The sequence below is a fragment of the Chiloscyllium plagiosum genome, chromosome 22 (assembly GCF_004010195.1).
Source record: "Chiloscyllium plagiosum isolate BGI_BamShark_2017 chromosome 22, ASM401019v2, whole genome shotgun sequence".
NCBI lineage: Eukaryota > Metazoa > Chordata > Chondrichthyes > Orectolobiformes > Hemiscylliidae > Chiloscyllium > Chiloscyllium plagiosum.
This window is the reverse complement of record NC_057731.1, coordinates 22932895-22960243: the sequence shown is the minus strand read 5'-3', so window position 1 is coordinate 22960243 and position 27349 is coordinate 22932895. Positions and strand designations below refer to the sequence as shown.

The following is a 27349-nucleotide window of genomic DNA, read 5'->3' as shown; positions in this document are numbered from 1 at the left end:
CTCTGTGGCCTATAGTCATTTATATATGTCAGGATGCCCTGCCAAAAGCTAGCATGTGGGAATTCAACTGAAAGCAGTTGATGAGATAGTATCACATTTTTAGTTTAATGCAATCTTCTGACTCAAGCAATCAAAAATCAAATTTGCATGAAGCAATTTGTATGGCATTTTTCTGAGAGAAATATCCAAGTAAATTGATTTACTTTAATTTCAACAAAAAAAAATATTTTGCCTTGGTTGCCTGTGTTTGGATTTATTATTGAACATGACGGCAATGTCACTCTTTATTTTTGTGATTTACCACCCTGTAGCTGTGAACAGTAAAAAGCCCAAGGGGTAAATAGCTGAAAAAACATTGCTTTATTTGGCTCTTCCCATTTGTGTGCTCTTTCTTTAAAATCTACTTTGAACCTTTTATTAAAAGCGTAATTGCCATTTACTCTAATTTACTTAATATTCACCAAATAACACACGGGTCAACCTAAAATTCACCAAATAACAGAGTGCCAAACTCTACTGCAATCTCAATTGTCCTAATAAAGCAGTGGATTCCTTTAAGTGTGTCAATTTGCATTAATGTTTTAGGACTTTAGCATACTAGCAAAACATACTATTATTTTTTTTAAAGTCTCGACATCTATACATAAGGGAGGCACGTACATTAGTTACTTTCACTGGCAACTGGAACTATTACACTAATACTTTCCTACATATAAGACACAGGCTGTTTGAAAAGACTGCTTTTCTCTAAGCTTGGTAAAATTCTAACAATACGTAAGAGGTAAAAAGGAACGAAAATTTGGCAAGGGAAGCACAGGATGTGATCATCCGAGGGAACTGTCAGAACGTTTCATGTTTCTTGGGGTTCTCTGTTAGGCCTGTTGTAGTCTGATACCTTTCCTGACCAGTACTTGTAACTGAGTAATACAATAAAATGCTTCAAATTATCTTGCTTATTGCAGCAGCTTACAAAATACGATATGACTTCCAGCTCAAACTCGAGGTGCTTGGTCGACGGCTCATGAAATTCATTTAACAACCCTGTTCGCATCATCATTCGCTTTGTGAATGTCTTCCCACCACCACCACCCCCCCCCCCCTTATTTTTAAAACTACATTGCATTAAAAATATCATTTCTCAACTATTGGAAGAACAGAAGTGATTGAAACAACGAGGGAAAGGATATTTGGAAATGTCTGTCCACGATTTTAGTTCTGGTTAACAGATGCCAGTCAGAGATAGATGGCAAACTCGACAAGTCAGTGCAGCCCGGTGAAAGGCAGCTTGTCTGAGTACACCTGTTTCCCAGAATCAGTTCATCAATAAAAGCCCTGACCCGCTTTCCTTTCTAATTATCGCGATAGAGTCGAATAGATGAAGTGACACTCGCCAAATTGCAGCAAGGCTTTGCTGGAGCACGACCGTATATGAAAATGCAAGATGATTTTTTTTGCGGGCAAGCGGCACTTGAGTCAGGCTGCTGGCTGTGGCGTTGTTTAGCTGGCTCTGGGAAGGGCAGGAGCTGAGGAGGAACATCGCCAGCCCTGGCTGTGAAGTGAGGGGCTGCGCTGCCGGAGCTCCCAGCCACACACACACACACACAGGGCGATTAAGAGAAGCAGCGCGTTTAACAGAGTGTTCCCTCAGACAATTCGGGAGCCGGAGGTCTCTCCTCAGCCAACCTCAAACTCACACCTTCCCCCCCGCCCCCCCCCCCCCAATCACTGAGCTCCGGAGTCTCTTCACTGACCGGGGTGGGGGAATGTAGAAGAGGAGTCTAACACAATTCTCTCAGAGACAGTGACCGTCAGGGAACAGAGAAGATTATCAAAAATCGAGAACCAGACAAGCTGCTTTTATTTGACAAACTCGATGGGATTGAAGAGAAGACGCCTGCTCGAGGTAAGAAACTCTGTTGTGCTCCATTATTTTCTTCTTGCTTATTCCCCTTTACCCTGGTTGGCGTGTCCTCTTGCTGAATATTGGTGACTTTTTTCCTCCCTCCTCATTACCACCCACACCCCCCCCCCCTCCCCGGGAAACACACATTTGAAGAGTTCCCCATTTCATCATCAGTGCCACAGACGGATCGGCTTGGCCGGACGGTGAATCGAAAGAGAGCCGGGGCTCTGCCCAAATCTGTCAAGTCCGAAACTTGTCGTGGGGGCCGTGCATCGGGTTAACGCTGAGCGAGTGTGAGTGAGTGAGTGAGGGGATTTGTATTTATAGCGAGCGCCGACCGGGAAGGAGAGGAGATTCCAGGTGATGGGAGTCAGCAGCACCCTCCCCTTCCCCACTCACACGGCGATCGTCTCATATTCACTGTGTCCCCAAAATAAAACAAAAACCCACTCGCTTCCCCCCCACTCCCCAAAATCCAGCCCCCGCCTCAGTTGTGGAAGGAGAGCAACACTGCTGTGCTGTGCTGGTGGGAAGCTCGCACGGAGCTGTCTCTACTGCAGTCACGAAGCTGCTTGCAGCCAGATAGGATGCTGTCAGTTTGATCCAGTGAGAGAGCGTGCGGTCTTGTGGCTGCTCTCTCCTCCACCGAGCGAATGGGCACAGCTCGGAATACTGCAAAAAAAGTCCTCGGCAGCACCAACCTTTGTGTCGCATGTGTGTACCAGACTGATTTGTTCCCCTAAGAATTTGCGCTTTCAAATCGGAATTAACGTCTTGCTGTTGGGTTTGGTGACAAAGGCTATTACTAAATCTGGTACAACTACCTGGAAAAGATCAACATTTTCCATGTCAAATTGTGTTGTATCGTTCTCAGTAAGTTTTTTTTTCATGAATTAAACCTCTTGCATGTTTTTGTGAGCAATTTATCTTATTTAATGGCTGTTTGAAAGATTTAGTTCAATGCTTTCATTTTGCCAACTTTATGCTTTGGCTTATTTTATTAATTCTCATGTGTATTCTTTTGCAAAAATAGCATATGCAAAACATCAAAGTTGGCTTGATTGAGATTTATCGCCTGGTCATTGAGAATGTATTGCAAGAATAATATTGGATGTGAGCTATAGATATGGGAATGTTATAACTGAAACAGTTGTAAAGGGTGGCATTGTACACGTGATATTGTTTTGACAGGTTTGGGATTACTATAACTGAAATTTGGTGAGAATTTGTAGTAAAAATAACTACATCATTTTGCAAGTAAATAGTGTTTTAGAAAGAAACATAAGATTTATGCTGAATTAGAAGACAGTTTGTTTGAAAACAAACAATTTATTTTTTACAAAAAGTAAATTGTTTTCAAATGAACTGTCTACAAATTCAGAATGCATCCCATGTTTCCTTCTGAACCATTATTTTGTTGAGTTTGTTTACTTTAATTGTTAATTTTCTTCAGTCCATGTATCATTGGCAGTGTAACTGAAATTAGGCAAGCTATTAATGTCTGCACATAGCATTATGGATGATGTAGTTTCCATAAGCATTTTAAAGATTTCTTTCAATGGAAATCTGGTTATTGAAATATCTAAAGCAGCAGTAAACACTGAATTTTGAACTGGAGATGAAAATCCTTTTTAAAAAATATACATGGATCTTGAGTTGCATATTGGAATCATGTGGAATCCCTCATGCAACTAACTCAATGGGAAATAGCTGGGAAGTTGGCATTTACCCTTGACCCCACTGAAAATGTTAATTAAAATCAGAGGATTTGGACTCACTAAAAATTAATAGTTACCCAGGAAAAGTTAGATTTGAAAACAATAGCCTAAACTCTGGTTAAAATGACCCCTTCCTTGAACTCTGCCCTTTTGGACCCGACACTTGTCCTTTTCAGCAGAGTACCCATCTCCTCCTGCTTTCTGTTGGTGGAATGACCACAAACCCCTCCCAGATACCGCTGAACCGACCTGGATGTGACAGGCTGGTGTCCCTGGACACCACATTACTAATCTCATGACCCCTGCTGCCAATTTGTACCCTTGCCAGCCCTGAATCCCACACCAATGAGCCCCCAGAGCCAACAGCTCCAGCTGTCAGCCTGAAATATCCCTGGAACAGACACCGGCTGATCCCACCTGACCTGGGGAACTAACACCCTTTACTGTTGGCCTGATCTCTAAACACCCCCCTCTTCCACCATTCCATACCCCACTGCCAGACAGATCCCTTCCCAGCTACCAGCCTGATTTCTATGCTCTTGCCCTCCCATGGATCTGACACCAAACCACCCTATCACGTACTCAGTCCACATACCAAGTACCTTAACACCTTAACTAATTGACACTCAGCCCACACAGCATACTTACCCATTCAGAACAATTTTCAAAGTCGCTGACTGTGCTACTGGACAATTAAATCTGAACGTGGTATATTGACTGCTGAAAAATTGGGTGTAGTTTGCACATTTGATTCCGTTTGCTGCTGGACTTGTAGCATTCTGGAAAGATTCAGGATAAGAGGCTCCTATCCAGAAATCCCCAGCACAGAAGATATCCAAAGTGAAGTGAGTATCTTCAATCCAGTCAGTGATGAAAATAGAAGTTTTGATTCCAAGTGGAATATCTGTCCTATTAATATGGTTGTAGTTTGAAATATCACTGGTTCAAACGACTTCTTCATCTGTAAATTGCATATAATGTCTCAAAACCTAAAAAGCAAATGCTTGAACTTGTTGCTTGCTGTGACTGAAGGGGAGGAACACTTTGATGGGATGAGAATGATGGCATTTTTATTGAATTTTCAAACAATTTTCTTACTATAAAAGTACTGTTTATTGCTTTCATCCACATATGTGAGTGAAAGGAGTGTGCTTTGATTGTCACCAAGTCGTGGTGTCATTAAGTAGTGTCAACTAATTACGCATAGAAACTGAAAGTATTGTTTACAAAGTGTTTGTTGCTCTGGAGCTTTGGAAGAATGTTGTTAGCCAGCAGATAATACAATGTTCTTTTTCTTAAATTAGATGAACATCTGGTAGACCTGTACAAATGTTCGCTGATTCCCACGTCACATTGCACAGCTTCCCTGTTCCATCTTTGTTATATATTCTGCACTTCATTTGACAATGTTTCTAAAAGGCAACACGCTGGGACTGTGGGATGTAAGGTGTAGAATGCTTCCTATTCCGCGTTCAAAAGGACAACATCAGATCTGGCAGATGAATGGAGAACCGCCTCCCTGGATTTGGACTGCTCCAAATGTACCTGGCCTTTTCAGAATAATTGGTCCTCCGCAGCTTCTTCCTCTGGCCTCTCCACACAACCCACCCGAGTTTCTACAATCGCCACTGGGATGGCAGGTCCCTTACGATTCTTTCATTCCTTTCATGGTGATGCCTTCTCCACCAGAACAAGCTGTTCTGCAGCTTCCACGTCCAAATATGCAGGTAGGGAATGTGATACAACAGTAACTTCCACTGTAACTTGCTGCCATAACAAAAGGATACTCTTAAGAAAATACTGCAAGATACACAAAAAAGTGCAAGGAATTTAATGTGCTTCTACAATGTTAATATGCCATTGTTCATTCATCAATTCATCTTAAAATCAGAAGCTGAAATTATTTACAAAATTGACAATGATATATCTTTAACATCACTCTTATGAAAACAATAACAATGATTGATTTGATTGATTGGTTCAGTTTCTCTGGTGACTTGTTGGATACTAAACTATTAATAACCATTGAAATTGTTCCCAAGAAGGACGATTCAAGAGTTCCCATGTAGGATGTTGAACAGTGATTGACCATTGAACAATAGTTTAGAAGGAGGAAAAGCATGGGGAAAGAAAGAAAGGATCTTTTGGAAATTTCAGATGGAAGGGAATGAAGTGACAAGGTGGGGGTGCTGAGCAAGGGGTGGGTGTTATAATTACCGAAGCAAAAGCTACTAATAAGACAAGTGGATGAAACTAGAAATGAGAAGGAGACTGGTGTTGGAAGTGTGGAAAATGCATATAGGGATATATGATTGCTTTAGATTTCAGAGGTAGAGAGAGGTAAGGTCATGGAAAGATTTGAAGGTGAGGAAGAGAATCTTAAAGTTGATTTTCTGAAAGAGTGATCAGTTGGAAAGCTGAAGGTAAGGCAGGATCTACATTAAAAGTAAAATGGTACAGATGCTGGAAATCTGAAATAAAAGCATAAATTGCAGGAAATACACAGCAAGTCTGGCTGCATCTGTGTAGAAAGAACCAAGGTTAACATTTCTGGTCTCTCCACAGATGCTGAGTATTTCAAGCAAATTTTGTTTTTAATTTTAGAACCTACTGTGGTCACAAAATGAGATGCATCATTCTGAATGGCGTGATATGGAAGGTGGGAGTGAGATGATGGTACTTGAGAGGTGGAAGGAAGAAAGCTTGGTAATAGGTCATATATAAAGAGAAATTTGTTTTGAATTGAACAGGATGCACTCTGAACTTGATATGAGCTTACAGCTGATGAAGCTGAAGGATTTGGGAATTAAGGTACATAGATTTTTGTTATACATACTAGATTGACAGACACAAAGCCTAAAATATATAACATATCATTCAAGGAAACCTGATTTGGGTTGTCATGAAAGGAATTATGGGATATTATTATACAAATGTTAAGTAGTACTGATTCCATTTTACAAAAGATATACAAGGAACTTGTGAAGTACCTTTTAACTTTTCACTGAACTTCTGAAAAATATTTTTTGTGTTATAGTGATATAGTTTCCAAGTATGATACATGAAAAATGGGCTTAATCATTGCCTTCTCCTCCTGTGGCAGCATATATCTCAGAACATCATAATTGCTGTAGTGATGCTTCAATGCTACATGATAAAATGATTGCCACTGTAGTTGTAAACCTATCTAAGCAACAATGCTTTGGCTTATAGCACTTTAACCATTTGTAAATGTAATTTTAAAAATGTGTATTGATTGAGTCAGTGACTTATACAATAACACCCTTTAGAGACTTGAAATTACAAATTGCTTCATCTTTTGCGTGTGTGATTTATGCTCATCAGAATTTCTCAACCGTAAAACCCCTATCAGTCAGATTTAATTATTTTTAAATGTACTTAGGAAGCAAGAAATATAGCATAGTTCAGCATAGACATTTTGTTCTAGTTTAGGATAAAAATCTACATTGAATCATAGGTTCAGTCTTAGTTATTACCATGTAAATGATTTGGACTATTTACTGCCTTGCACACTAACTGTTCTTTTGGAAATAAATGATGTTAATATGTTGACAACTACGCTAACACAGGCATATTTTGTTAACATCTTATCATACATCTTTGTTGATACATTGTCTGAGATGCTTATCTTACAATACTTTTGACACATTATTCTAGAAGCTCTAGGTGCATCATGAAATTTCAGTTGAATGTGTATTATGGTACCTAGGCTATTTACAAGCTCTTCATAGTAACATGGATGTGAGGAGATAAATAGGGTGCAAGGTAACATGGGTGGAAACTATACTTTGTAGTACACAACGTACTTTATTGCTTAAGGTAGTTATTGCAATCCTTCGCATTGGGAATAGAAAGTTTGGATAATGGAAAGTTCTTCATCTGTTGAGCACAGGGAAATGTGAGTGGGTGTTGGGATTTGAGCAACAACTGTGCACTATAATTACAAATATCTAATTTTCTGGTAGAAACTAAACTTGTCTCCCATTCTGCACTAAGAAGTACACTGATTGCTCAGTGACCATTAAAAGCAAATATTTGGAGTCACCCAAAATCTAGAGAGAATTTCCTGAACTTAATTGGCTTATAGAATATCAGTGATGGGCAAGATAGTGGGATTTTTACTTAAGAATATAATGGAAAATGCCATGAAGAAAAGCAAACATGAGTTTCAAAAGAGAAGGCCATGCCAAAACAGTCTTTCTTAATTCTTTTGAACACATAACAAAGAGCAGATCAGGATAGTGTAAATGTAATAAACTTAAAAGGCCTTTGATAAGATACAGAATCATGACTAAGATCGCAGCATATGAAGTTAGAGGACAAATAGCAGAATAGATAGCAAGTTGGAATAAAATGAGTAGAAATTAAAGGCATTTATTCAGGCTAACTGTTGGAGATTTGTCCAATTATAAATAAAGCCTGTATGCGGATCTTCTGAAATTAACGAATACTGGTTTATTTCACAATATCATGGAAAGAGAGATTGACTGCAGACATGTAAACAGGCACTTTGCACAGCTGAGTCAAAAGCCCTCTTCCCCGAGCTTCAGGTACAGTCAGTTCTTATAGGGTTACAAGAGATTGATGTTAATTACAAGACAATACAGTTTCAATCACAGTTCAGGAACAATGCTGCTAGTCCGACAATATCGGTCAGTTAACAATGGCGACAGGAGGTTAATCTACAGAAATGGGTGCTAGTATTCAGCATCCTGGCTGCAATATTTTCATAGGGCAGTGAGCATTCATCTCCAGTATCCTAGTGCCATTTAGTCTGCGTGAGCGTTGTGGTGACTGGGTTCCTGGGGAGAAAGGGAGTGCCCTCGGGGCTGCAGAGGCTGCGATGCTATTATGATCTTATTAGCAGGCCATCTAGATAACATGTTCCTTCAGTCAGTAAGGGCTTAGGTAATGGGAATTTTTACTGTCTGTCCCTGAGTGTGGCCAACTTGAGGTAGCAGTGGCATTATGGTTAGGCCCTCTTTGGCTAAAGTGGTGCTGGAAAAGCACAGCAGTTCAGGCAGTATCTGAGGAGCAGGGAAATCGATGTTTCGGGCAAAAGCCCTTCATCAGGCTTTTGCCTGAAACGTCGATTTCCCTGCTCCTCGGATGCTGCCTGAACTGCTGTGCTTTTCCAGCACCACTCTAATCCAGAATCTGGTTTCCAGCATCTGCAGTCATTGTTTTTACCTCTTTGGCTAAAGACAACCATAGTGTCTGTAAGCAAGTGGTCGGTGGGTAAAGTGGTTTTTCCTTCTCCCACACTAACAAAAGTTGGAAAGTGGTGTTCAACACATTCAATCTTGAGAGCACTGTGGCTCAGTATTTCCATCGAAAAGTGTGGCACTGGAAAAGCACAGCTGGTCAGGCAGCATTTGATGAGCAGGAGAGTCAGCGTTTCGGGCATGCATTAGGAATGTCCTGTTGAAGGTCTTATGTCCGAAATATCGACTTTCCTGCTCCTCGGATGCTGCCTGACCTGCTGTGCTTTTCCAGCATCACACTTTCCAACTCTGATCTCCAGCATCTGCAGTCCTCACTTACTCCTTCACTATTTACATATCTAATTTGGACTTCAGCTAGTGTTCCCTCTAAGCTTTTTTTTCCTTTTTTTGTGAAAACAGACCCTTCAGCCCAACAAGTTCACACTGACCCTCTGAAGAGTAACCCACCTAGACCCATCCCCCTACCCTATATTTACCCCTAAATAATGCAACTAACCTACACATCTGTGAACACTGTGGGCAATTTAGCATGGCCAATTCACCTAGCCTGCACATCTTTGGATTGTGGGAGGAAACTGGAGCAGCCGGCGGAAACCCAAGCAGACTCAGGGAGAATGTGCAAACTCCACACAGTCACCTGAGGTTGGAATCGAACCTGAATCCCTGGTGCTGTGAGGCAGCTAGCCACTGAGCACTGTGCCACCTTGCTGTGTGCTCGTGTGGCTGCACAAAAATCTATCGAGTGTTGGACACTTAATAATTAAAGCTGCACATATCCTAGAGTTAAGTGAGGCTTACTGTCACTCTAAACCACCCACAAACAACTGATAGATTCATGCACAACAGGAAATTAGCAGACAAAACCAAGACTGGTGTGAATGAATAGGTGAAATGTACTGGTGTCAGTTCTTGAAGCTCGAAGTTATGCCTGCATTTCTCATTCCTGTGGTCTGTTCACTGTTTCCCTTCTTACTGGCTGTTTGCTTCATTCTGATTAGCCACCTCGCTCTCAAAAGTTGATTTTCTCTGTTCACTCGCTCACTTACTTCTTTCCTGTCAGTATGGGAGGTTTTGGGGAGGAAGACTGTGAGCTGTAAGCAAGCAGCGAATGGAAAAGTCAGAAAGCAGCGAGTTGGATGCCTAGTCAGGGAGGCAGTGAGTCAGGAGGAGGGAGTTGGTGTGCAGGATTTTTAGGTCAATTAATCCCATGAGATGGTCATTCTGTTGCATCTGGTTTTGTAGAGACATTAACAACACAAGAGTTTGTGAAAAGTTTTGGATTCCTATCCAAGATGCCCAAGCAATAATGCAAAGATTCTTATAAGGTTATTTAATGGAACCTTTTAAATTTTGCATGCATCCAAATACAGAACTGATTTCCCCAGTTACTCTTGTACGCATTTTTCGATGATTTACTTCTAAAATGGTGAAACAGTTTGTTACTTCACAATTCACTAATTTTTTACTTAAAAAAAACTAAGTGGAATACATGCCATTACTTCCCAAAGCTTTCTTTAACTTGCATTCTCATTACTCCTGAGATTCCATTCTCTTTTCCCTACAATGCTTTCTTTCCCAGTTCCCAGAGGTTCCTTTCCCCTTCAATATTCATTTAATATACAGGAATATTGTGATCCTCACCCTCCACCTCTCCAAGTTCTCAGGGCCACTTTACCTCTGCCTGATTAATGACAAGGTATTTTCTTCACTACACATGAAAGTTTTAAGTAAAGAAAACTAAAATAACAGAAATTACCATTTCCCCTGTTAATCAATTTAAAAGGCATGCCTCCTTAGCTCTTCATACTTTGATCTTGTCAAATTGAAACAAAAATTCCTTGACTTGAGGCATCACCACCATTCAATTTTTCTTCTGTCAAGTTGCTAATGCAGAAGTTAGCAGTTAAAACATTTACAAGTACTTCTCTCAAATAATGGTTATGGTACTGAACTTACAACTTAGAGGTTGAGAATTTGGGTGCCATCATGGTAAATTTAAAATTGAATTCAGTGACTCTGACAATTTGTGGATGAACACGTTGCCTTGTGAATGGCTGGGAGTTATTTTCTTCTTTTTATAACTTTGGTAAACTTTTAAAGAAGCAAATTATACCTTTTTTCATTCTAATGTGTCACACATTACCTTGATATTGGTGTGTATAACAAAATTCAATTAGTGCATTGATGGAAAAGGTGAGATGAAATTTTTTTGAGACTCTGCAGTAAATAATTAGCCATAGCCCACAAACAGCCATTAGCATCACTCTAACAGAAAGGGGAAGAGACAATTGGTTATATATAGCTTGAAGGGCATGGATTTAAAAGTGTGGGGTAAGAGAAGGTGGCAGATGGATGACTGATTATACAAATGATCCAGTCTCAAAATTTGAAGGCAAAAGCCAATTCACATCATAGTTAACAGAGTTTAAAAAACAATTGTGACAAATTACAAGAAAACATAATTATGGTTGTGGGGGTGTGAGGTACATGTGGGAGGAGCAAGGTTAGACTCTGATCGGCTTGGAGAAGGGCTTTGTTCTCTTATATGGGAAAGAAGATCTCTGTTGTGGGTGAGTTCTGGTTGTGTGGGTATGGGGAGCTGGTGGTGGTCATGGTGGAGTGTGGGAGGGATATTTCTTGAGAGGTAATTCTTGCTCCCACGCAGACTGCACTCCCATGATGATCTCTGCCTTTTTGCAAGGTTTTTTGAGACCCAACTGTCACAGTTAAAACTTAAAATAAAAAAAAATGCAAATCCAAGGCTTGGCAAACTGCCGACTTTCCTCCTGGGAGTTGGTTAGTACGCAAAGCTTATCCTGCTGAAGTAAAAGCTGAATGTTGGTACATTAGAGACAGCTTCTCCACACATTTCTGCTTGTTAGGAAATTAAATCAGCCACACTTTCAGGCAGGCCAACAAATACTACTTGCTTTGCCATCTGCCCCATATTAAAAAAAAGTCTGAATGGATTAGATGAGAAAAGAGTTCGAGGGACAGAAATCATTAACAAATCATTAACAATTAGCAATAACACCAATAGCTTGCTCAGGGCGATACGGTGGCATAGTGGTTAACACTACTGCCTCACAGTGCCAGGGACCTGCATTTGATTCCAGTCTTAGGTTAATGTCTATGTGGAGTTTGACATGCTCCCTGTGTTTGCTGGGTATTGAAGTTTCCTCTCACAGTCCAAGGATGTGCAGGTTAGGTGCATTGGCCATGCTAAATTGCCCTGTTGTGTCGAGTGATAGGGTTTTGGGGATAGGCTGGGGTGTGGGTCCAGGTGGGATGCTGTTCGGAGGGTTGATGCAGACGTGTTGGGCTAAGTAGCCTGTCTGATATTCTACTTTACATAGTGTCATTAAGAGTTCCAAGTGCCTCACAACAGTATTATAAAGTAAAATTTGACAAGTCACACAAAATGTAAGCTCAATCTTGTTCAAGCTTTAGGTTTTAAAGGATGAAAGGGAGAAAGGAAGGTGGAGAGGTTGAACAAGGGAATTTCAGAGATTGAGGCTTAGGCAGCTGAAGGAAGGCAGCTGAAAAAAGCACTGAATGGCCTACTCCTGCATCTATTGTCTATTATCTATTGTCTATTGTCACTGCCAGCGTGGAGCAATTAGAATCAGTGATACTCAAGAAGCCATGATTAAATGATTGCATGGAGATTTGCAATGAATGAATGGAAATTTGTGGTGCTGGAGGAGATTAATGAATAAAAAGGAGAGGCAAGACCATGCAGCAGTTTGATAGCAAGGATGGGAATTTTATAATTGAGGGATTACTTGACTGGAAGCCAATGATGGTCAGTGAGAGCAGGTTGATGGGTGATTGGGACTTATTCTAAGGAAGAAGGCAGCCAGTTGTTGAAGGTTTTACAGAGGGTGGAATGTGAGGGGCCACCCAGTAGTGCGTTAAAATTGTGAGGCCTAGAGATGGCAAAGGCATGGATGAAGGTTTTAGCAATCGATGATTGGAGGCAGGGAAGAAGTCAGATAATGAAATAGAAAGAAACAATCTTTGTGATAGTGTGGATGTATGGTCACAAGCTCATCTCAGTGAAATATGACACAAAGGCTGGGTGGGATTCAGTTCAGAGAGTTGCTCATGAGAGGGATGAAGTTGGTAGCAAAGGAACAGAGTTTGTGGCAGAAACTGAAAACAGTGTTTTTTTGTTTTGTATTTAATTAGAGGAAACGTCTGCTTATGCAGTATTGGATATTGGACAAACAATATGGTATATCCGAGGTCATAGAAAATGGAGAAAGATAGTGATGAGGTAAAGCTGGCATTCTTTAATGGACTGACCCACCTATGACTTCAGAGCCTCTGTAATGTGCTTTACTCTTAAATGGTCTTTGAAATGACCAAGCAAGCCACTCAGTTCAAGGCCAATTCAGGCAGGGCAACAAATACTGCTCGCTTTGCTAGTGATGCGCACATCCTAACAAAGGATTTAGAAAAAGATGAAAACTGATGTCAAAGCAAAGTATTCCAAAACCTATTACAATGAGAGTGTGGAGTCTATACATCAGCAAAACCCACCTTTAAAGATAGCTGGAATCCTATTAGGGCTGCAAGGTGTTTTTTCTCTTTGCATTTGTTTATTTGTAGCAATGCTTGCATCATTGGCGCTTCATCCATAGATTCTACCACAGGACAATGGGAGACTGGCCTTAAGATTCATTTATGATTGAAGAGTTGTTGAAAACGTCCTTTCCAGCATTGTCATTCTTAAACAAGACACCACTCTATGAAGAAAAGATTTTGTTGTTTGATTTTGGTCCAGAGATGACTCTCATATCTTCAAAAAGGCTTGCACATCATGACATCAAAGAATCCCTGTAGTGCAGATTGAGACCATCAGGTCTGCATCAACTTTCCAAAGAGCATCCCAAGCAGACTCAGTACACCTTGCCAAAACCCAACACAACCCTGCATTTCTATGGCTAAGCTCCCTAGTCTGCACATCTTTGGACTGTGGGAGAAAACCAGAGGACTCAGTAAAAACATGCACAGACACAGGGAGAGTGCACAAACTCCACACAGACAGTCACCCAAAGCTGGAATCAAACCTGGATCCCTGCTGCTGGGAGTCAGCAGTGCGAGCCACTGAGCTACTGTGCCACCCTAACAGTCTGACCTCACCCAGACTTTCTCCTTCTACCATATGTCCTTTAACCCTGGGATTTGTCTTTGGATGTCAGTGTTAAGTTGTTGAAGTGCTGCCTCTTGAATTATGATGTTTGGTTTTTCTGCCAGGTTTGCTTTGGCTCTTGGAGGTCACATTTTACAAAAATGTTTTACAATTAAACCCTTCTGCATTCCTCAGGATAATGCTATAACCAATCAGAATCCACCTGTCCTGTATGAGAATTAAGATTGACAGTTAACGGTTCTTGCTGTATCTCTATGCCTACTATGGTCCAACCAATCATAAGGTCATAGAGATATACAGGAGAAAGTGAGGTCTGCAGATGCTGGAGATCAGAGCTGGAAATGTGTTGCTGGAAAAGCGCAGCAGGTCAGGCAGCATCCAGGGAACAGGAGAATCGACGTTTCGGGCATAAGCCCTTCTTCAGGCCTTTCCTGAAGAAGGGCTTATGCCCGAAACATCGATTCCCCTGTTCCCTGGATGCTGCCTGACCTGCTGCGCTTTTCCAGCAACACATTTCCAGCATAGAGATATACAGCATGGAAACAGGCCCTTCAGTCCAACTCGTCCATGCCAACCAGGTATCTTGTATATATCTAGTCCCATTTGCCAGCATTTGGCCCACATCCTTCTGAACACTTCCTGTTCATATACCCATCCAGATGCCTTTTAAATGTTGTAATCGTACTAGTCTCCACCAGTTCCTGTGGCAACTCATTTCATACATGCACCACCCTCTGCATGAAAAAGTTGCCCCTTAGATCTCTTTGAAATCTTTCTCCTCTCATCTTAAACCTATGCCCTATAGTTTTGGATTCGCCCACTCTGGGGAAAAGACCTTACCTATTTACCCTGCCCATGCCCCTCATGATTTTATAAACCTCTATAAGGTCACCCCTGAGCCTCCGACGGTCCAGGGAAATAAGCCCCAGTCTATTCAGTGTTTCCCTACAGCTCAAATTTTCCAACCCTGGCAACATTCTTATAAATCTTTTCTGAACCCTTTCAAGTTTCACAACATCCTTCCTGTAGGATGGAGTCCAGGATTGCACAAAATATTCCAAAAATAGCCGAACCATAATCAGCATTCTCATTTGGTGTAAAATGGTGTTTCCTCTTTTCAGATCTGTTTCTTCTATCCCACTTCTGACGAGTGCAAGATGACAACCTGCAACTTCTCTTCTTTAAGTAATGTTTAATATTCATACTGGTCATGAGTAACACTTGAAATTCCATTCTTTTATTGCTCAGTTTTAGGGCTAAGACATCATTCTTCTTTTACTTGGACTCTTGTGCCTTCTAATACCTTAGTGTTTAGTTGGATGTTCTATTTGAAGATGTATCCCTGTGTTTGTTTCTTCAGCTGCCAGTCCACACAAAGGAGGGTCTGGCCAAGGGCATTGATATCACGTTGAAGTTTTGATAACTCATGCATTGTAATTGTAGTTCTTTAGTTTTTATTCTCTCGTGAGGAGTGGGCTTTGCTGGCTGGTCCAACATTTATTGCCCATCCCTAATTGCCCTTAACAAGGTGATGGGACTTGCATGATTTTGACCTCTCAACACTGAAGGAATGGTCGTTTATTTCCAAGTCTGGATGGTGAGTGATTTGAACATGAACTCATGTGTCTGCTACCTTTGTCTTTCTTGATAGTAGTGGTTGTGGGTTTGAAAGTTGCTATCTAAGGAGCCTTGGGTGAATTTTGCAGTGCATCTTGTATATGGTATACACTGCTGTTCCTGAGCATTGGTGATGCAGGAATTTTACATTTGTGATTGTACCAATCAAGTCAGCTGCTTTGTCCTGGATGGTATCAAGCTGCTTGAGTGTTATTGGAGCTGCATTCATCTAGGCAAGTAGAGAGCATTCATCACTGGTGTCATGGTGATGGTAGGCAGGCTAAGGGAGATACACCATTGCTAGATTTTTAGCCTTTGACCTGTGCTTGTTGCCACCTACATGAATGGTCTGGTTCAATCACTTGTCATTGTCAACCACTCGGGTGTTGATAATGGGGTCTCTGTCACGATAATGTCAAAGGTTAGATTTTCACTTTTTGGAAATGACCATTGCCTGATACTTGAGTGGCGTGAATGTTACTTGTCAATCCAAGTCTGGATGTTATCCAGGTCTTACTGCATTTAGACATACACTGTCTCAGTATTGGGGAAATTGCAAATAATGCTGAACATAATGCAGTCATCAATGAGCATCCCCACTTCTGATCTTATGATGGAGGAAAAGTCATTGATGAAGCAGTTGAAGATGGTTAGGCCTAAATACTACCCTGAGGAACTCTTAGAGACTTCTGGGAGCTGAGATGACTGACCTCCAATAGCCATAACCATCTTCCTACGTGCCAGGTATGACTCCATCCAGTAGAGCGTTTGCCCCTGATCCCATTGTCTTCAGTTTTGCTGATGCCACACCTGGTCAAATGTGACACTGACGTAAAAGGCAGTCGCTCTGAAATTCAGCCCTTTTGCCCATGTCTGAACCAAGGCTGTCATGAATTGAATTGAGTTGAATTAGCTTTACTGTCACATATACTCAAAGTTTATAGTTGCTATATTGCAGCACAACCTTAGATACAAAAGTACCTAGGTACTGATACTTAAGATCAAATTCTTAGGAAATGAAAATAATTGGAAAATAAATAAATAGTTCAGCATTATTGGTCATAGGAATAAATTGGAAAAATAAGGAAGTAAAAAGTTCAGAATATCGGGATTTCTGACCCCATCCATGCCAGCACCAAGCCTCAAGAGAAACTTCTACCACCTGGCTGCTGCCTGCACCAGACCCACCAATGTAGGAATCCCTTCAATTTACGCATGATCGCTTTGCCATTGGGGCGACTTCACTGGTGTTGCTGAACCCACACTTGTCCCACAACCAGGAGTCCCTGGGTCTGCTGCCTAGGGGCCATGAGTCCTGCTCCAGCTGCAGATGTTGCCTTGCCAGCGGCTGCCAACCCCAATCGCAGGAGGAGATTTTTTGTCACTATCGACGGCCTGGATGCCAGGAAAACAACCTCACTACTACCGTTGTCATTCACAAAAACTGGGTGGATAACCTCACTGCTGCTGCCACAGCTACAGGCCCCGAACACCAGGAGGATGACCTCACTGACACTGCCACAGGCCTCGAACACCAGGAGGATAACCTCACTGCCACAGCTACAGGCCCCGATCACTGGGAGGATAACCTCACTGCCACAGGCCCCAAACATTGGGAGGATAACCTCACTGCCGCTGCTACAGGCCCTGAACACCGGGAGGATAACCTCACTGCCACAGGCCCCAAACTCCGGGAGGATAACCTCACTACCGCTGCTACAGGCCCCGAACACCAGGAGGATAACCTCAGTGCCACATCTGCAGACCCCAAACACTGGAAGGATAACCTCACTGACACAGCCATAGGCCCCGAACACCGGGAGGATAACCTCACTACCGCTACTACAGGCCCCGAACACCGGGAGGATAACTTCACTGCCACAGGCCCTGAACACCGGGAGGTTAACCTCACTGCCACTGCCACAGGCCCCAAACACCGGAAGGTTAACCTCACTGCCAAGGCCCCAAACACCAGGAGGATAACCTCACTGCCACAGCTATAGGCCCTGAACACCGGGAGGATAACCTCACTGCCACAGCTACAGGCCCCGAGCAAAGAGAGGATAACCTCACTGCCACAGCTACAGGCCCCGAACACCAGAAGGATAACCTCACTGCCACTGCCACAGGCCACGAACACCGGGAGGATAACCTCACTGCCACAGCTACAGGCCCTGAACACCGGAAGGATAAGCTCACTGCCACAGGTCCCGATTACTGGGAGGATAACCTCACTGCCACAGCCACAGGCCCCGAACACTGGGAGAATAACCTCACTGCTGCTGCCACAGGCCCCGAACACCGGGAGGATAACCTCACTGCTGCTGCCACAGGCCCTGAACACCGGGAGGATAATCTCACTGCCATAGCTACAGGCCCCGAACACCAGGAGGATAACCTCACTGCCACAGGCCCCGAACACCGGGAGGATAACCTCACTGCCACAGGCCCCGAACACCGGGAGGATAACCTCACTGCCACAGCTACAGGCCCCAAACACCGGCAGGATAACCTCACTGCCACAGGCCCCGAACACCGGGAGGATAACCTCACTGCTGCTGCCACAGGACCTGAACACTGGGAGGATAATCTCACTGCCATAGCTACAGGCCCCGAACACCGGGAGGATAACCTCACTGCTGCTGCCACAGGCCCTGAACACCGGGAGGATAATCTCACTGCCACAGCTACAGGCCCCGAACACCAGGAGGATAACCTCACTGCCACAGGCCCCGAACACCGGGAGGATAACCTCACTTCTGCTGCCACAGCTGCAGGACCCGAACTGCCGCTGGCCTCCTGTCACCGGGAGAATGTCCTCACTCCTGCTGCGGCCTCCTGTTGCCGGGAGAAGCCACATCCACCACTCCGCATGTGGCCCGCTCTCGCTGCCATATTGGTACTACCAACCGCCCCATTACAGAAAAGAAGAAAACAGAGAGCCAAAGAAAAGGAAAATAAAGCAAAAGGAAAGAACAGAGGCAAAATTAAAACAAAGAAGGAATGGAATTGATGACATCTTCCGTCACCTTGATTGAGGGTTGACTGTTGGGGTGGTAATTAACTGGATGTGATTTGTCCTACTTTTTGTGTGTAGGACATATCTGGGCAACTTTCCTCACTGTCGAGTAGATGCGAGTGTTGCAACTGTACTGGAAAAGCTTGGCTAAGGAAGCAGCAAGTTCTGCAGCACAAATCTTCAATGATATGAAGGGGGAGGGGGAGAGAGAGTGTGTTTGTTGTATTTGTCAGTTGGCGTGATGATAGGAGACAGAGGGTAATGTTGGAGGTTTATTTTTCAGACTGGAGGCCTGTGACCATTGATATTCTGCAAGGTTTGGTGCTGGGTTCACTGGGTCTTGTCAATTTTATATAAATCATTTGAATGAGAATTTAAGAGGGATGATTAGTAATTTTGTGGATGACACCAAAATTGGTGATATAGTTGACAGTGAAGAAGGCTATTTAAGATTACAAAGGGATCTTGATCAATCGAGCCAATGGGCTGAGAAGTGGTAGATGGCATTTAATTGGATAAATGCAAAGTATTGCATTTTTGGGAAAGCAAACAAGAGCAGGACTCTGGAGGCATTGATATTATCACTGTTAATCCAGAAACTCAGCTAATTCAGTATAAAAGAATCTAGAACTAAGAACCTCATGATAACCATGAAACCATTGTTGATCATTGGAAAAACCGATCTGGTTCTCTAATATCCTTTAGAGAAGGAAACTGCCATCCTTACCTGGTCTGGCCTACATGTGACTCCAGGCCCACAGAAATATGATTGACTCTTAACAGCCCTCTGGGCAATTAGGCATGGGTAATAAATGCTGGCCCAGACAGTAACACCCCATGAGTGAATTTTAAAAAAGAACATATACAATTAAATATAGTGTCCTGGATAATGTTGTCAAAAAGAGAAACTACGGGTTCTTTAAAAGTTGTGTCACATGTAGACAGGGTGGTCAAGAAAACATGTAGCAAGCTTGCCTTCATTGCTCAGACCATTGAGTATTGGGACGGGGATGTCAATTTGAGGTTGCACAGGATATTGGTGAAGCCATGCTTGGAGTACTGTGTACAGTTCTGGTCGCGCTGCCTTAGGAAAGATATTATTAAATTGGATAGGTTTCAGTGAAGATTTACCAAGATGTTTCAGGGAATGGAGTGTTTGAGTTATAAAGAGAGGTTGGATAGGCTGGGACTTTTTGACTGGAGTGTATGGGGTTGAGGGGTCACCTTATGGAGGTTTGTAGAATCATGAGGGGTATAGAGAAGCTGAATAGCAAGGGTCTTTTCCCTAGAGTGGGGGAAATTCAAGACAAGAGAGCATATTTTAAAGATGAGAGGAGAAAGATGTAAAAGGGATATGAGAGGCAACTTTTTCCACACACAGTGTGGTTCCTCTTTGGAATAAAGTTCAGATGAAATGGTAGATGCAAGTACAGTTACAACATTTAAAAGACATTTGAACAGGTACATGAATAGGGAGCATTTGGGGGGATATAGACCAAATGCAGGCAACTGGGATTAATTTAGTTTGGGAGACTTGTTTGGCAGAGATGAGTAGGACTGAAGGGTCTGTCTCCATGCTGTATGACTCTCTTACTCTATGACTCCACTATTGCTGAAATGTTGTATCCAGCTCTTCTAACTTATTCTCAATATCGAGTGGAGTGAATCAAATTGGCTGAAGACTGACATCTGTGATGCTGAGCACCTCTCGTGAAGGCCATGATTGGTTCTCCATTTGGTAATTCTGTTTGAAGTTTGCAGCAAATGCTTCAGCCTTATCTTTTGCACTAAAGTGCTCGGCTCCCTTGTTCATGTGGATGGTGATATTTGTGAAACCTCCACCTCCAGTGAGTTGTTTAGTTCCCAATAGATTGGGCAGGCCTGCAGAGCTTGGATTTGATCTATTGGTTGTAGAATCAATTAGTCCTTTCTGTCACTTGCTGTTATGTTGCTTGGCATGCAAGTAGTCCTGTTTTATAGCTTCACCAGGTTGACACCAGGTTTGATCCCAGCTTGATGGTACTGGTTAAGTGTGGATATGCCAGGCCATGCAGTTGTCAACTGTATTGGATTACAATTCTACTGCTAATGGCTCACAGCACCTCATGACGGCCCAGTCTTGAGTTGCTAGATCTGTTTAAAGTCCATCCCGTTTAGCACAATGGTAATACCCTCAACATGATGGAAGTCATAATTTGGAGATGCCGGTGTTGGACTGAGGTGTATAAAGTTAAAAATCACACAACACCAGGTTATATAGTCCAACAGGTTTATTTGGAAGCACTAGCTTTTGGAGCACTGCTCCTCCATCAGGTGTTTGTGGAGTATAACATTCTAAGACACAGAATTTATAGCAAAAGTTTACAGTGTGATGTAACCGAAATTATGTATTGGAAAAGACCTGGATTGTTTGTTAAGTCCCTCATCTGTTAGAATGACCACGTTGGTTTCAGTTCTTTCATATGTAAATCACAAAACGTTTTTTAGAAGTTACATTCTGAAGTGAACTTTAACAATTGGTGTCTATCAGCCCAGATAATGTATTGAAGGTGTGAGCTCCCCCTGTGTGATACTGTCTGTGTCACAATGTTTACACTGATTCTAATCTTTAAAAAAAAAGAATTTACAGAACCTTACGTGGATTCATGCAGTTTTTGAGTGAAGTAAAATGTAATTCTGTAAGTACACATTCACCCCACAAACTTATATGTGTATGTGTGCATGTGAGTGTGTGTGTGTGTGTGTGTGAGGGGGGGTGGAAGGTTGTGAGTGTCTGTGAGAGAGTGGGTGCATGGTTGTGAGTGTCTGTGAGAGAGTGGGTGCATGTGTGAGTATAAATGGGTATGTCTGTGAGAGAGTATATGTGTGTGTGCGTCAACATGATGGAAAGTATTCTTTGTGTGAAGATGGAACTTAGTCACTCATACAGATAATGTCATGTGAGATTGTGGAGGCAGGTGTGAGTGTAGTGTTGTGGAATGTGGTCATCAGTAGAGGTTTCCTTGTCAATGTTTGACCCAGTGCCATGAGACATCATGGGGCTGAGAGTCAATGTTGAGGACACCTTAGACAGCTACTTCCTGACTTTTTGACTGTGCATCGTCCGGTATCACCTCGCAACCTTGGAGGCAATGTATGACCCTGCCAGGAGTAAGGAGTTCTCGAAGGCTTAGAAAGTAGAGATTCACAAAGGGAAGTGCAACAGGTGGTTTGGGTGTAATAGGGTGCCACAAACACTTGTAAAAGAGCAAAAAGATATTCTGTTTTTATTGAGAAACAATTGTCAGAGATCAAGGAGAAAACTTCTGCTCTTCTTCAAAATAGTATGATGGGACCTTTACATCAACCTGTAAGACCAGAAGGGCCTTGGTTTAATGTATCATCCAAAAGCAAGTACCTTTGACAACCCAGCATGTCTTGAGTGTTGTGCTGGCAATTGTGTACTGAATGTTGTTGAGTAAAGCTTGAACATCTTGACTTTGAGATGAGAGTTCTTCCCACAGAGCCGTGGTTGACAGTGTATGCAGCAAATGGGTTAGTAGGACAAGGTTTGTAGCAGGTTGTAAGACTCAGACAGGATATTTTTGCTCTACTTGATTTGTCAATTTTAAGTGAATGATCTAATGTGTAAAAAGGAAATTTTCTGTTCATTTTGAAAATGTTCAGGGTTTTTGGATGCTCTGAATAAATATTAGTTGAAAAGTCCTTGTTCGTGTTTCATTTAAAATAAGATTAGCCCAACCTTTGAAATATTATACTTGCTGCATATCAATCGTGATTGTGTAGTGGTGCTCACTAGCCTTTGCAAAATACTATCAGATACAAGCTATCATTATCCAAGCCCAATGCTTTCCAATATGAAAAATTGATCAGCTCTTAGTATGAGTTGGCCTTTGTGCACAGTTTCCTCAGAAGTGTTTAAGCCTGCGTTGCTCCCAGTATGTTTTGCTCCCTATGATGGCAAAGAAGGAAAAGTTCAGTTGCTCTTGACGCATAGATAGAATAAATTATATTGAAATGAAGAACATATAAAAGGTTATTTTTATGTTTTTGTGCCGAGAAACAGTTGGAGTGCTAGAGTATTAATCTTTCACTGACATATGTAGCATGAAGTGCATTGAGGTGGACGGAGATTGTTGAATCTGTGTTCGCTGGAAATTATTTTAGAATTTGCTTTGGGCGAACTTTACCAAGTTGTCTGGTATACACACTGCCAGATTTCCACTGAAAACAATGAAAATAAAAATTGAATGGTGTGTAAGATGATTGTCTAGTCTGCTCTTGATCATGTTCTGCCCAGTGGTAAAAGTAAAAACTCCCCCATGGTTCATCAGTCAGAATTTACAAATGTCTATCTCAAACAAAATTATATTTATCCATTTTGAATTTATTCCAGTGATTTTTACTTGGTCACTTTCATTACTGCTATAAAACTTCTGTTCAAACACTTCAGGCAGCAAAACTAAGTAATCTTGTTATTAGATAAACATTTTTTTTGTTTTAATACAGTAAATCAAACTATAAGAAGTGGACTAATTTTAAAATTTGTGTCTGATAAATAAAACTTGTTTTCTTGCATGCAAAGTGTGACAAACATTGTGTGTTATTTTTACAGTGGGACCGCATAATGCATCCTTCAGTTGTAGGATTTCCTCCACCAGTTGACTTTATACCTGTAGCTCCACATATGTACACCTCCTGGAGACCGTCAAATAAAGGTTGGGAAGAAAAAAGGAAGCCCGATTGCAAAGTAAGATTAATGTCTAGATGTAGTACACTATTAAAATGCAGGTCTCGTTTTCTTGATATCCCAGAATGGTTGTTGAGGAACCTGACGCATGTTTTACATTCCAGTAAAAATATGACAAACCTAAAATGAGAGGCCTTTTTTGGAAAAGAGAAGAAGCATTGGGATATATGAATTTCTGCTGGAAATTTTATTTGATAGGGCTCCTATAAAATGCTTTGGTATATTACATTCTATAATCGTTATTTAAAGTGTGGATTTTTGCTGTTACTTTTAAAGTTCTAGAGACCTACAAAGTAGGTTGCATTGTTGGGAATACCCATCTTCTACCTTTTGTTTATAGTCCACTGTTTATTTAGTTCTCTGGTAGTTTTAAACTTCAGTTAATCATTAGCAGAAAATTTCAGTACTGAAATACTTTTGTATTGTTTCTAATTAATATTATAATTATTAACGTCAGTTATTTAATTTGTGTCATCTGATAATTCAGTTTTTAGCACTTAGTTTCACTTTATATTGCTTATTGAAGAATTCAAATTTTTTAGAGTTCCTGCTATTTGCAATGTTTTAAATCTAACGTCTGACTCATTGACAATTCCTAAAATATACAGGATGTGTCTTTTAGTGAGGAAACCTCAATTGGATCAATTTATTGACTCTTATTCTAATGTTCAGATTGTAAGGGATTCAGAAATAACCCAGCACTCTTTTGACATCATTTGGACAAAGGTTTTTTATTCCAAAACTTTCTTTGTTTTGATGAATTGAATTAAGGTTGAGAGTTGACCTACTAGTACAGTGCTAGAATATTGATCTGCTGTTTCTCCTCCGGTTTCCAATAAGGAGCAACTGTTACCTGTCTCATTTTGGTCAGTGGAGGGAGAAAAGCTTTACCAGTGATGGATTGCCTAGAGAAGAACTGTTGTGCTTTCCAAAACAAAAGTATATTAAGAATAGGGCAGGAAAAGAAAAGTATTTGAAAACATCATATTGAATATAGTGCATGTATTGCACACATATGTGACCTGATGCACTTATGTTCCCCTGTGCTACTGCATAACATGTTAATTAACACGACCAAATCCATCTTAACCATCTTAATCCATCTAATTTGTTCTATCATAGCAAAATTTCCTGAGCAAATCTAAACTACCCAAATGGCTAACTTCCCAACCTGATCATCCATGTCCTGTCTCCTTCTTTTGCTGAAGTTGCAGTAAAGCAGAGAGAAGTTAATTAAAACAATTGAAACATTGCTGAAAAGAGATAAGTCTTCCTGAAGTTTTGACTTAACTCTTCAAACAGAATAAAAAATTTCAAGCAACCACAACAATTCATAGTACAGGAGAAGTGTGTTGATTGGTTGACAAATCAATGCTCATTGGTTGAGATGTTGCCATGGGGAAAGCAATAAAAAATTATTGGCACTGTAAATGTCCAGCTAATCCAAAACACGCACAAGGTTCAAACATATTCCTTTTGTTTACAGAGAATGGGTCCCTGAGTGTGAAAGGAAGTGTACACAAGCCTCCTAACACACTCAAATTATTATTTTAAATTGTTTATTGTAGCTTTTTATGCACTCAGGACTTTTTATTTATTCATTGGGCATCATTGCCTATTGCTCAATTGCCCAGAGGGCAGTTACAAGTCAACCACATTGCTATTGATCTGGAGTCACATCCAGGTCAGTCCAGGTGGAGACAGCGGTTTCATTCACTAATGGACATTCATGAACCAAACAAGTTTTTCCCACAATGGTTTCATGGTCATCTTATTAATACTTTTTTTTTGAGAAATTGAATTCAATTTCTACAACCTACCATGGAAGGATCTGAATTCGGATCTGTCTCCACAACGCTACCTGGGTCTCTGGATTAATTATCAGCAATAATACCAGGAGGCCATTACATCTCTATGCTAGACCATTGCGAGCCATCACCAAGTTCCACTTAAGCATAGAATTACATCTAAAAGTTGACATTTTGTGTTTAGTTTTTTGAAGCACGGCACTGGTTGAGTACAGTCTGTACTGTGCTTATTATGAACAACCGAAGAGGCATGTTGTTTGGTCTTCTTTGCATATCTTCTTTGCATAGCAACTGTATAATAGCAATGTGAAATGGCTTCCTCAAACTCCTGTTCAAAGTTTTGAGATATAAACAATTTAGAAGAAATCTTCCCAGCCTCTGAATGCCAAAGGCTATGGGTGAAAAATTTGGGAAAATCAGATGAGAAGCCCAGCAAGGCCCATCTTGACTTTGAGACCAAAATGTTGCATTCTCTAAACAAGTTCTGAATGTAGGTATGAGCTTCTCACTAGGAAATAGTGATAGGATTGTTAATGGGGTTGATTACTCATTATCCCTAATTACTGTCTAATCTTATCAAATTAATATGCCATTTCCCATTTGCTCACCTCCCAGATAGAAACTGATCATCAAGAATTCCCAGCATGAAAGTCAGAGCAGGTACACTGTGCCTCCAGCTCATCACTTGATCCATTGAACCTCCATTTTGGATACTCCAGCCTATAATCCATGCGCAGTGGCTGCATGTATGCTGTCTTGCCATCTAACAGCCTTGCTGTATTATCACTGAATATCTCAAATCCACTCACAATATTTTGCTGCACTTTGGAGTACACATCGAGTCATAGAGATGTACAGCATGGAAACAGACCCTTCAGTCCAACCCATCCATGCCGACCAGATATCCCAACCCAATCTAGCCCCACCTGCCAGCACCCGGCCCATATCCCTCCAAACCCTTCCTATTCATATACCCATCAAAATGCCTCTTAAATGTTGCAATTGTACCAGCCTCCACCACTTCCTTTGGCAGCTCATTCGATACACGTACCACACAGAAACCTCCTATTGGAATACTGCTACAAGGACAGTCACCCAGCTCAAGGAATGTGCATATCAGGACTGTTCACTTACTCTCTTGCCACGCATTCAATTTTTTTCAGACTCTGCTCACAGCTTACCTGCCTTGTCTTTCCACTTGCCGTTTTGCTCCTTAAGCCAGACCTTCAATGCTCACAGTTTGTCTGTCTTGGCTTGTCTGTTAGCACTGACACAAAGCCAGGAAGCTTGTCATGGTTGCCGACAATCGTCATTCAGAGCATTTCTTTGACGTTTTTGCTCTAAGTATTTTTAAATATTCATTTACTTCATAAGTTTAGCCTTTGACTGGATGTTGTTCCTGAAGAATAATTAATGGCACTTGTGAACACATACAGTTTATAAAATATTGTTGCTTTCAATTTATATGAGAATGAATTGAAATAAAATGACATCTCCCATCACCCTTCGTGAATTTTTGCATGTTTTGCAAAATGTTTTCAAAAGAACTTCTGACTTATTTAAATATAGAATACAGGAATGCAAATGCATTCATGCATTGTTGGGAAGCTGATCGAATCAGACAATTTATGTAATTTGACAGTTAATAATGAATGTAATTCCTAATATAAACACTGGCATGGATCATATAGGGCTCAATGGACTGTCTTATATTTTAGATTCTATGTAACAGAAAAAAAAACCAAGTGAATGTGGTCGAAGTACATAAGTGTCATTTAAGACATTTATTACAAAAATAAGGGCAAGTGGCATCCGGCTTTGCTGTTGCCTTCTGCACTATTGCTGACCAAGAGGCTCACCAGCTGTTATTGTCTGTCATCAGGTGCATTAGGAAGATTTACAGGTTGAAAATCAACCTGTATGGCCACATTTTGAACGCATTTACCATCATGTCCCAGAGTGATACTTAAATCCAGACCTAATGGCTGCTACCCACTGTACCACAAGATCTTGAAAAAGATTATGAAATGGAAAACACATGATAGGGATTGAAAGAAGCATCTCAGGCTGGTAGAAAGTGGGATGTGATGTCCTGTAAGGATTTGCATTAAGATCAGCATTATCTGACAA

General features: G+C 41.4%; 1 protein-coding gene across 5 annotated transcripts in view; it reads left to right on the top strand.

Annotated features, from left to right (window-relative positions):
• The first annotated feature begins 1851 nt into the window (after positions 1-1851).
• LOC122561126 (transcription elongation regulator 1-like protein) overlaps positions 1852-27349 on the top strand; it is a 741295-nt gene continuing 715797 nt past the window's right edge. For 3 of the 5 annotated variants that reach the window (XM_043712594.1, XM_043712591.1, XM_043712595.1), the window contains exons 1-3: positions 1852-1903; positions 4926-5348; positions 23277-23411. In XM_043712594.1, coding sequence (XP_043568529.1) covers positions 5028-5348; positions 23277-23411 — 456 coding nt within the window. In that variant the 5' untranslated portion in view covers positions 1852-1903; positions 4926-5027. Of the gene's footprint in view, positions 1904-2091; positions 2197-2524; positions 2777-4925; positions 5349-23276; positions 23412-27349 lie in introns of those variants that run through there. The other 2 variants (XM_043712593.1, XM_043712592.1) reach the window with 2 other exon arrangements.